General features: G+C 31.6%; 1 protein-coding gene across 4 annotated transcripts; it reads right to left on the bottom strand.

Moving 5' to 3' along the window:
- Positions 1-472: 472 nt before the first annotated feature.
- Positions 473-10,176, bottom strand: LOC132751046 (RNA-binding protein lark-like). Of its 4 annotated transcripts, none has more exons than XR_009628635.1 (11): positions 10,030-10,175; positions 6,318-6,532; positions 5,781-5,864; positions 5,500-5,579; positions 5,150-5,173; positions 4,569-4,775; positions 4,049-4,081; positions 3,642-3,683; positions 1,348-1,459; positions 888-962; positions 473-594 (listed from the first exon to the last, which is right to left on the bottom strand). XR_009628635.1 is itself a non-coding variant. In XM_060741151.1 (9 exons), the coding sequence occupies exons 2-9, from the start codon at positions 6,507-6,509 to the stop codon at positions 2,651-2,653; spliced, it is 723 nt and encodes a 240-aa protein (XP_060597134.1). In that variant the 5' UTR covers positions 6,510-6,532; positions 10,030-10,176; the 3' UTR covers positions 2,267-2,650. The 4 variants fall into 4 exon arrangements, 2 of the variants coding, with proteins under 2 accessions (XP_060597134.1, XP_060597133.1); XR_009628636.1 differs by having other exon boundaries at positions 4,055-4,081; XM_060741151.1 differs by lacking the exons at positions 473-594; positions 888-962; positions 1,348-1,459 and adding an exon at positions 2,267-2,717 and having other exon boundaries at positions 4,055-4,081; positions 10,030-10,176.
- Between the last annotated feature and the right edge of the window lie 544 nt (positions 10,177-10,720).

The raw sequence follows: 10,720 nt of genomic DNA, 5'->3' as shown, positions 1-10,720 counted from the left end.
TAAGATATTTCCTGCAGCCAATCTAGTGTATTGTAGCTAGACACTGGTAACATAGGCTATCAGTATTCAATCAATCAGGAGCATAATATCAAAAATCTTGATTCAATTCTGTAAGTCAGTAATGTTAATATAACTGAAATGACTTTTTCTTGAGCAATTTCAATACATTCTGACAACATTCTCTATCGACAGTCCCTATCCTTTAAACTGTTAAAAGGAACCTATACAGCCGAGTGGTCTCTTATCTGTTACCAATAGTAATTGCTCTCAATGCTGACTTGTTGCAATTTTATCATGTAAGCTTTAATTAGGTCAGTGGTTCTTCCGAAGTGCTGGATTGTTATCGAAATACTGCAATGAAGATTTTTTCTCTTCATTTGTGTTTGAAATACTTCCAACATTCTTCCCATGTAGTTATCAACTTATTTAGAGACAAAATATAAGTACACTACTAAAAGACAACAATATTCAATCCAGCTATAAATTTATTTAAATCATGTTTTAACAAAACAATAACTCTTCTGCTCCCCTTGCAAGTACTCTCTTAAATCTCTTGTTATACAATGACACGTCCACCATCCTGAAACTAAATTTCTGTAAATAAAAAAAACACTGGTTTTCTAAGTAATATACTACAGTTCCCATGCAGGTTTAATGTGATGTAAATTTAGAATTTATTTGTAAAACATGAAGCAGTACATTGCATTTCATATACATGTACTATGAGGACTAAGCATTAGACCATAAAAAGCCAGTAATCTGGCAAGTCTGCTCAATTTTTACTTAATATCATTTTGGCATATTAAAACAAGGTGTTGTCAAAGACTTAGTGGCAAAGTTTAGAACATTTTAAAATGACTTCTGAAAGTTATAGTAGGAGAACTGACCAAGAACATCTGTGTTAACTGTCTATACTCCTCGTACAATGCTCCTGCCTTCCCCCTTCATTATCAGTTTTCCACCTTAAAGGTAAAATAAGATATATATCAAGTTATTATCAACTTGTTGTAATTGCCAATATAAATTTACGTTCAATTTTACGAGTTCCAGTTTCTTTGCTCACTCCCAACCCATGTTGAGTTAAGCAGTTCCTTTAATGTTTCTTAAAAAACATGTACATGTATAAATTTTCAATTGAATACCTTCAGAGAGACATAGAATTTGTATGCTAACCTAGAACTTTAAACTACCTTAAGTTTTAGGTCTTAGATGTGAATATTAAATTAATACCTGCAATAGGTAATATGAAATGAAGCTCCATGCAACATGTTAACAAACAGCTCAAAATTAAGACTTGTAATGTAATTACTGTAAGTAGTCATAAGCTGTTAACACATTTATGCTTACCTTATTCAAACTGACATACATTGTCAAAGGATTACATGTTTTCCTTTACAGTTGGTAATGCCCAATAGGATCACACAATTTCCTTGAGGACTGTTACCCATTGGATAATCACCTTTATTAGAAAAAATTGCAATTACTTAACAATACATTTCCACACCTCAAACAACCTAAATCATAATCTTTCCAAGTAATATTCCAAAAGCAAAGATTATATAAATTTAATACTCCATTTATGTAAAATTCTAAATATATCTTTATACAATTTAAAAAGAAAAAAAAAATTTAATATTCTCATTGATTAATTAATATTTTAGCATTTAATAAAACTATTTTAAAGAATGCGTTATTCAAAATTGTGTTAAAATTACACTGCTTTAACTCGACGCACACGAGTCATTACGACGACAAGTCCGTCGCGAATGCCCAACGGTCCCGTCATCTTCTAGGATCATTCTATGTAAGCCCTTACCGATTCTCTTCTGGTTTATTCTTCGAATATTTCATCTCCGCAAATTTCTTGATTTATACTTTACATCTCAACAAAGTTAAAACTGCCTTTTTAGATGTAAGTAATAAAAAAGTTTACTGCAACTTCAATGAAATAACATGTTCATCCACAGCATGTCAAATTGAAGGAACATTTTTCACTTTTTTTTTTTTGAATTTCAACCAAATTAATTGCCTAACAACATCAGTGTTTTCATCTCCATCAGACATATTTTTTTATCAAAGGAAACAGATACTGCAAGTAGGTAAATAAAACCTAGCTCAATATGCAACTTCGACTTTCTTTTCGGTCTTTGTGCTTATCTTTTTTCTTTGTGCATATCAATTTGTGAGGACTCGCATTTAAAAGGCTTAATGTCTAAGCAATTTTCTGAGTTTACAAGCAATACATCATATTGATGAAAGTAAAGCGTTTGTTTGACATGGGTAATCTCTTTATTTGAAACCAACACGTTTACATACAAGATCCAATAACATAAAGTTTCATAAAAGAACTAACGAAGCAGTACTGACTTGCGAAATAACTGATACTATATTATTCCCGCACAAAATTAAAAGTACAAAATGATTAATATAAACACGCATGATTGTTCATAAAGACGAAATGAAATTAAAATATAAAACCACGATGACAATGTAAAAAAAACATATAAACACTGAGTCTTCATTTGCACGTATTAAGACTTTTAAAGTCTAACGAATCGTTCTGTCTCCAAATTTTCACGATACTTCTAGTTAACAAGTGTGTTGAATGTCGATCATCTCTGATCTTCGCGTCCCGACTTCTGCGCTCTCGTTAATATGGAGCTACGCGGGCTCGAGGCGTTGGTGACAATCTCGTACCCGGAGGCGGCGGCAAGTAGCTGTCAGAAAATTAAATTATCTAGTTACATCAAGTGTTTACAATAGCAAGTCATAAATATTTGAATCATCAGTCATAGTTAATCAACGAATTGAAATAACTCAGTGATTTGAGATGAAAGTAACTAGCAACAAGGCTCACATGTTTTCTTGAATCTTATTTTCCTTGTACTGTTTACTAATGTTCACACTGGGTTTTCATTTTTTATCAAAAGCAACAGATGTGCTTACAAAAAAACAACTGATTTGGCCAGAGGTCAAGGGGAATTATTTAATATACAGGCTAAACAAAACAACTGATTATGCATATATAAATTATAAGTCTTGTTTGCAGCATTTGGATACACTGATAAGGGTAAAATGTGTCACAAGTCATAAATATCAATGTAAAACGATGTCAGTTTCTGCTAACTGCAAATACATGCAACAAAAAAGGATTTTCCATCTCTTTGTTGGAAAAATTCATTCAAATAAAATACCAAAACTATTATTTGCTTTGGAAAGGAATATTTTAATTAATAATCACCCCAAAAGTTTTAAAGGAAATAATAGATTTCTTATTAATCAGGCAACATTCTACAATTTTTTTTTAATTGTCATTTTTAAAAATTTAAAGACAATTATTTCAACTTGAAATGCGAAAATCTTGTGTGTCCTTAACACAATATTGCTTTGCATTGACAAGTAAACATCTACAAAATATGAAAACATGAGAGCCTTAGCTAGTATAGCATGCTTTTTAAGTGCCTTTAAGCTTAACCGTTACAGACATGTCTTTCACAGACCGTGACATAGCCTCATAGCAGCGATTTACAATATTCTTTTGTAAAGCGTTTCTTTCTCTCTCTCTTTCGAGCAGCTATTATAAATCATTCTCAATCTCCTAAATTCAACATTTTTCACATAACTAGAAAAGGATCAGATACCTTGCTGAAGACCTTCTGTAGTAATCATCCAAATATGGGTCCCTGCAAAACATAAGATGGAAAATCAATTATTACAGCTTGTACTTAAAACATGGTTATATTAAACATTTCATAAAATTAATATGCGCTAAAATTGAAATAAATTAAGTATTCACTCAATGAATATCAGAACCTATCTAGGATGTGCAATCAGCTGCAATCCATTTTAATAGCTTGCCCAATCTAGTTTGACTTTTATCATATAGTTATACCTTCTATAAAATATGTAAATGTATGAAGTCTATACAGACTTAAGGCAAATATAAATTATTGAATACAGAAAATTGGCACCAAAATACAGAGTGACCATATTTCTATCAGAAAACTTTCAGGTCTATAAAAGAGAATAATTTTGAGCAAAGACTTACGCTGACCTTCTGTCATATGCAGCATATGGGTCTCTGAAATATGAAATAAAACATCAAATCAATTCCTATGAGCCATTACAAAAATAATCATTTTTATCAATAATATGTTAGCACATCTATCGTTGTGACAAAACTCTACTAAGCATTTGCTGTTTTATTTTAACAATTCAAATTTGAAAACCCTTACATAAATGTTGTCGGAATATAGAAGCATTGAAAATCAACAAATAAATTTAACCTAATCAATTATATTCAATGTGCCACAACAACAAAACTTTAGACTTATAAATAAGAAAAGTAATTATAGAACAAATATAAAAGTTCCTGTTCTGCTCTTTCAAAACATCAGTTCTGAAAATAAACATCCATTTCTTCTATATATGTATCTCATCTTTACATGTAACAGGTGATAAATAATTAAATACTTAAATACATTCCTGTAGAAAACACTACAAAAGTTCTTTATGAAAGACTGTATGTTATCAATCAATAAAGATGTAGATTTAAACAATGACTATACCTTCTGCCATAGTACTCTGGTGGTGGTCTTGCGTAAGGATCTCTCTCTCTTGGGTAGGCTGCATATGGATCTCTAGGCAATGGGGGTCTCCTGTCATAGGGATCTGGGTAGGGTCTGAAACGGTCTGGGGGTGGTGGGGGTGGATATCTGTCCCTGTAGTAGTCATAGGGATCTGGTCCGCGATCAGAATAACCTTTTGGTCGGCTTCTGTAACATATTGTGAAGGTTTAACACAATAAATTCATTAGAAAGCACAAAATTATTGAACTATTTCCTAAATCTTCTAAATCCGTGATAATTGCCGTCTTCAAGGTGAAATAAGTCATACAAACACAGAAACAAAGAATGAAAGAAGGAAACAATGAACAATATTTCTATAAGCACATTCATTAAAGTCGAGCTAAAATCTATATTGAACCAAAGGTCAATCCAACAGGCTAACCTTCAAATAGTCAGTCCAACAGGCTCTATCATTTAGGTGAAAATTACTACCAGATAGCAACCGAAACACTTGATCATACATGTTTATAAAATTTTAGATTTTAAAAAATATCTAAATGTTAATAAGATGTACTACTTACGGTCCCTTTGGACAATCTTTAGACCTGAAAACAAAATCAAATTGTGTTCATTCAAGCTGATCTAAACACTTCGTCATTTTCAAAAACAAATTTGAATATTAAAATACAAATGCAAATGTCCGCATTGATGATACGTCTTTTGACCCTTTCCATGCAATCTGGACAAAATCATGTACTCGGTTTTAGAAAATTTTCAACATGTACTGGCTAAATAGCCAATAGTGCAGACCATGATCAGACAGCACAAATGTACAACCTGATCCTGGTCTGTACTTCTCGCAATGGTAGCAAGCTATGTTTTTAGACAATCATATTAGCAACAAAGTTCAATTATGAACACAGTCACTTACCAGTGACCTTCTTTTCCACATCTGTAACATTCCTGTTTTCCTCCCATCCCAGGCTTGTGCCGTACTCGACTGTGTGACAGCTGAAGATTTTATATCAATACATCAATAAATTGACAATAAGTCTAAACTATCAAATATCAAGATCAGCATGTTACTTATTAAGAATTTTAAGCATCTGATATTCAAACTTCATAAGATTTCTGATGTATTTCATCATGTTCATTTATCTAGATAGACAATAAATACAGAAGTTATGTAGAAGTTATGTTAAAACTGCTTACCTCAACTGACAATATTGAGCCCTCAAATTCTGTGTTGTTCAATTCTGCAGTTGCTTGCTTAGCTTCGTCTTCATTTTCATAATGCTTAACAAAAGAAAAAAACAAGGTATTAATAACATTAATTTGATATCGTAGTTAAACAATAATGATAGCATTCAATTCTCTTTTGAAGAAATAGCAAAAGGATATACTTTTCAATTATTTCTATTAGATTTTATATGTTTTCAGGGGGAATTTTAACCTCTGTTAGATGGCTAAAAACATACTATTCTTCATTTCTTGGTGGGGACTGCAATCAGCTGCAACATTGGTAAATCGAGGGCCTCGTTAGCCTTCTTCATCACCCTAAATGACCAATATTTAATTTGAACCTTACCATCATCAAGGCTCACACTAACAACTTGTACTAGTTTTCCCTTTGGTTTGGACTGGTTACTTTTTGATACAACAAATTTGCTCTTGCTCTTCAAACTTTACAAGATAATTAATCTAATCTTCAAAACCACTTTCAACAGAATGTCTGAAAACAAAACTTACCACAAACCCATAATTTTTCACAATGTCACATTCAACAACTTTGCCATAGTTTTCAAACAATTTCTGCAAGTCCATTCTTCTGCATGTTTCGGGTATGTTTCCAATATAAAGCTTTGTTGATACTGTGTATGGTTTCTTCCCTCCACCACCACCACCACCTCTACCTCCTCCACGTCCTCCTCGGTATGACATGATGATGGTTGATTAAAGCAAGCCTTAAAAATGAAAGTTTGTTTGTTTAAATGGATAACACAGTTACTACAGTAAAGAAGTCAGTAAAGAAGTCAAAAAGCACCAAACGTAATCAGCATCCGTTTCAAATAAATATTTATCATAGCACTCTAATGCAACTTAGAATCTTCTTTGCAAAGAGTTGAAAATTCAAGCTTTATTCTTCTAGTCTTACTGCAAATAATGCCATTGTTTAAACATTGTATGTACAAGACTCAACCATCCATATTTCAGTGCATGCTATTTCTAGTAAGTTAAAACAAATTTCTACATAATATGCTTTTCCCTAACACCATTATGCGGGTAGATCTACATGGCAGTCAAACTTGTCCACCATGTTGCTTTCTATACTTAAGAAATGGAAAGTTTTCATTGGCTACTTCAATGTGCGTGAAATAAAGGTGGAAATATGTACATAAAAAAATAATGTAATGAAATTGAGTTTAAAATGCATAATTTATAGACATAAACTGTCAACAAAAAGCATAATTCAGTAGGAATTCAATGTCAATACTTTCTTACGACTGACAAGCAGCTAAATGTATGTTTACTCGTAGTGGATGGCACAATACATGTCAACCTCGTAATGTTACGGTAATTTTTCAATTTAAATAATTTATCATAAATGAAGATAGATGGCTCATTATTTAAACGGTTACTGAAAGATATTTCTATTGTGCTATGTTTGCATGTATAAGAATGAAATTATGTCTAATTTATTCAAAAATTTAAATGCAAGAGCAAAATTTTGGTTGTGTCACAGAATTTCGATACCGTGAGTTATAACTTATATCACGGATTTATATTACAAGGATCGGACACTTTCGTTTAGCTTAAAGTCCCGTCGCGCGCATGCGCGGAATCGGATAAAGGTGGACAGAATGAGATGGCGGAACGCGCGGAGTACGAAATATGACATATTTTCACCGGAGTATGTGGTGTTATTGCAGCTTTGTGAAATATTATACACATGTGAATGTATTGATGCAGTATTATTTTGTGTCGCTAAAGTATTAATATATGAAAATATGCTGATAGAACGCTGCAACGCTTAGTTAAAAAGTACCTAATTTAAAAAATATTCGCCTATTGTTTAGGCATACTCTCTACACTTCGCCGCCCTTTTACTTCAAGCACGAATTATTACCGCGATTCAGAATAAGATAATTATTTTTTACATGGTTTAATGATGGCATTGCAAAAAAAATGTTTCTTGATTGCTAAAAAACTTTTAAAGAAATTTATGTTTGAAATGTGTCTTTATTTCTGTGAATTATTTCCAAATGATTTGTACATTTTTTATTTGATTACCTGTATATTAGTATAAATATAGTAAATATTCTACTTATTAGTGTATTAAATATATTTTCAGACCATTCTAGACAAGCATTCCTATAGATGAATTCATTAGATTGGCAAGGAAGAAACTTTTATTGGCATAGAGAACAGCTGTTTTATAATATTATTTTTTGTTTTGAAACATAATTTTTTCATGGTTATCCTTAACAATTCAGGTCAAATGATTTATTAATCACATGTTTATTTTCATTATTTTTCAGAGAAAGGACTATACAAATTTAGTTGTATATTTTCAATTTCATTTATAAATTTTAATAAAGAAAATAGATTAACACTGTATTCATTTTCTAACCACATATAATTATGCCATGGACTGTAGTTAAAGACCGCGCATATACAATATATACATTCAAATTCTATTTGTTTTTGAAGATTGAGTGTTGCAATTATCACATGTAACCTGGTAATGAAAGTTTGGAAATAAAGTTTTTTAATTATCACTTACCCCCCTTCAAAAGTAATTAAACTTGAAAGAAATTTAAGCGATGTGTAAAAAGTAATCAACAGTTACTTTTATTTCGCAAAATACTGGCTCAAACTGTAAAGATTTTTATTGTTTTTCTAGCGTTACATTAAAAAGTATCATAAATATCTTTCTACAGGCAATCAAATAAAAAAGAATAATTAAAATATACGGATTAAAATATACGAGTGACATTAAAAAGGCCGGAATCGAGACAGCCACACGAGAGAACTTTACTGTTACGATGATTGTCTACTTCACTGCACCGACATTTGAAAACAGATTTACAAAAACTAATAATGATATAAATGATGAATGAAATTTAAATATTCTATGAATATGGCAATATCGACAATCTCGGCAATATTTTGTACTAAAAAATGAATTAATTTTCTTCATGTGTAAAGGCCGCAATACATTACCCGTAAAACAATTGTGCGTTAATAAATTTGACTGCATATCCCAATAAATCTTAAATATTGCATCTTTGATCATCTGTGAATAACTTACATCGGCTTCTTTTTTGTTTTGAAACTGAAAGTATTATGGTACCGTAATAATAAATTTCAAATACCTGCTTTTTATATAAAAAATGTAAATTTACCGCGGATTTCGTCAAGTTAATTTTTTAACCGTCGTTGCGGACAGATAAAACTGTACCTTTAAAAATAAATTAGATATTTGAATTAAACAAGTATTTTTCTTCAAAATTAACTTTAAATTTCCAAAATCGGATAATAAATGGAAAAGTTATATGGTATTTTGTAAAGTAGGTATCCGTTGCAAACGGACATTTACGCTTAGCGCCGGTAAATTATCGATCGATGTACCTTTATCGGGCGCACGACAAGATATTAAAGCATTTATATAGGGTTAACTGGGAGTGTCCGATCCCTGTAATATAAATCCGTGCTTATATACCTTGTATATATTTCATAAACAGGTACTGGATCTTAATGATCAAGGGAGATAATTTGATCATTATTGGCAAAGCAAATGTGCCTAATGCCTGTGATTAACTTATTTAGGGAGAGACTTGCCAGGGTAAGGGTTTGGGGGAGAACCGTCAGGAGGATCTTACTTATAAGGGAGAGAATAATCTATCATTTTATCGTCATGGCTCGTCATGATCTAGATTTTCTATAGATCTCCACATTACATTTTATTTTTTTTTAAGAAAAAATTTTTCTTAATAATACCTATCTACCTACCAATTCTAAGAGTATGACGACTTAGAGGCTCATTAATTCATTATGTCTAAAAAACTTATGCTGTATCAATTTTTAATAAATTCAAAATTGGCCGAACTGCATAAATTATCATAATGCGAGTTCAAGCTTTTAATCTCTATTTAACAGGATTAGTTTGATTGAAATAACAACAATATCGCCTTCTTAGGCATTTAAAATGTGGCTCTTAAATGCAATGTCAGCCAGAGAGTTAGGATGCAATATATCATCGCTATATTCATGAAATAAAATTTGTCCATCCTGGCAGCCATGTTATTTTCCTTTGTCGAGCCCACTAAATATATAATTCTTCCTCAAATCGATTATCGTATGCACATATAAGCAGATGTGCAACGCAAGCTTATTCTATAGTCATCAATTTTTAAAATTATATCTTAACAATTTTTTAAGCAACAAAATGCCCCCTTACCCAAGATATTACAGTTTCTTTTTCTGCGACGTAAAATGATGGAAAATGGCTGACCCACGCGATGATATAGGCTAAAGTTAAAACCACTAAAATCTCGACTATCGTTGTCGTCTATTACAGATTAATAATTATAGCTTTGTGATGAATGATGATATATCGTGATATATCGCGACTGTGTATACCTTTCAAAGGAGCAATGTTGATAGCAACTTTGTTAAAATGCTGTTTATGTATACCATAAATGCAATGGATATAGAAAACTTTAAGTTACATGCATTGCTTTGATATAAAGCTGTATTTTCATTAAAAACGAATGGAGTCAGTTTAACTGTGGTTTATGACATGACTGAAATTTTTTTTTATATATTCATGTTCAATTTAATGTAGGTCTAAACCAAAAACTTGTGCCATTCGCTCACTCTGTTTTTTCAGAATTATTATTCTAATTGTGAAAACGACGTAAAATTGAAAAGCGTTTAAATTGAGACGCTTTTCTCTCAAATCGGGTTATTTCTCTCAAATCGGATAAATAGCACACAATCTCAATTTTCAATTAATTTCTGCATGTATTCCTTAACAATCTTTCACATACCTTTCTGTTTTACGTGTCTCATTTGATCTCTGCAAGAAATTCAAATCTTATGTTTTTAGGCTTTTGGACCTCAGTGGATTCCTTTAAAGCAGATGAGCC

Source organism: Ruditapes philippinarum, unplaced genomic scaffold (genome assembly GCF_026571515.1).
Source record: "Ruditapes philippinarum isolate M1 unplaced genomic scaffold, ASM2657151v2 ctg1375_1_1_1_1, whole genome shotgun sequence".
Classification (NCBI taxonomy): Eukaryota; Metazoa; Mollusca; class Bivalvia; order Venerida; family Veneridae; genus Ruditapes; species Ruditapes philippinarum.
Note: the sequence above shows the minus strand (reverse complement) of the source record. Positions and strands in the feature narration are given on the sequence as shown.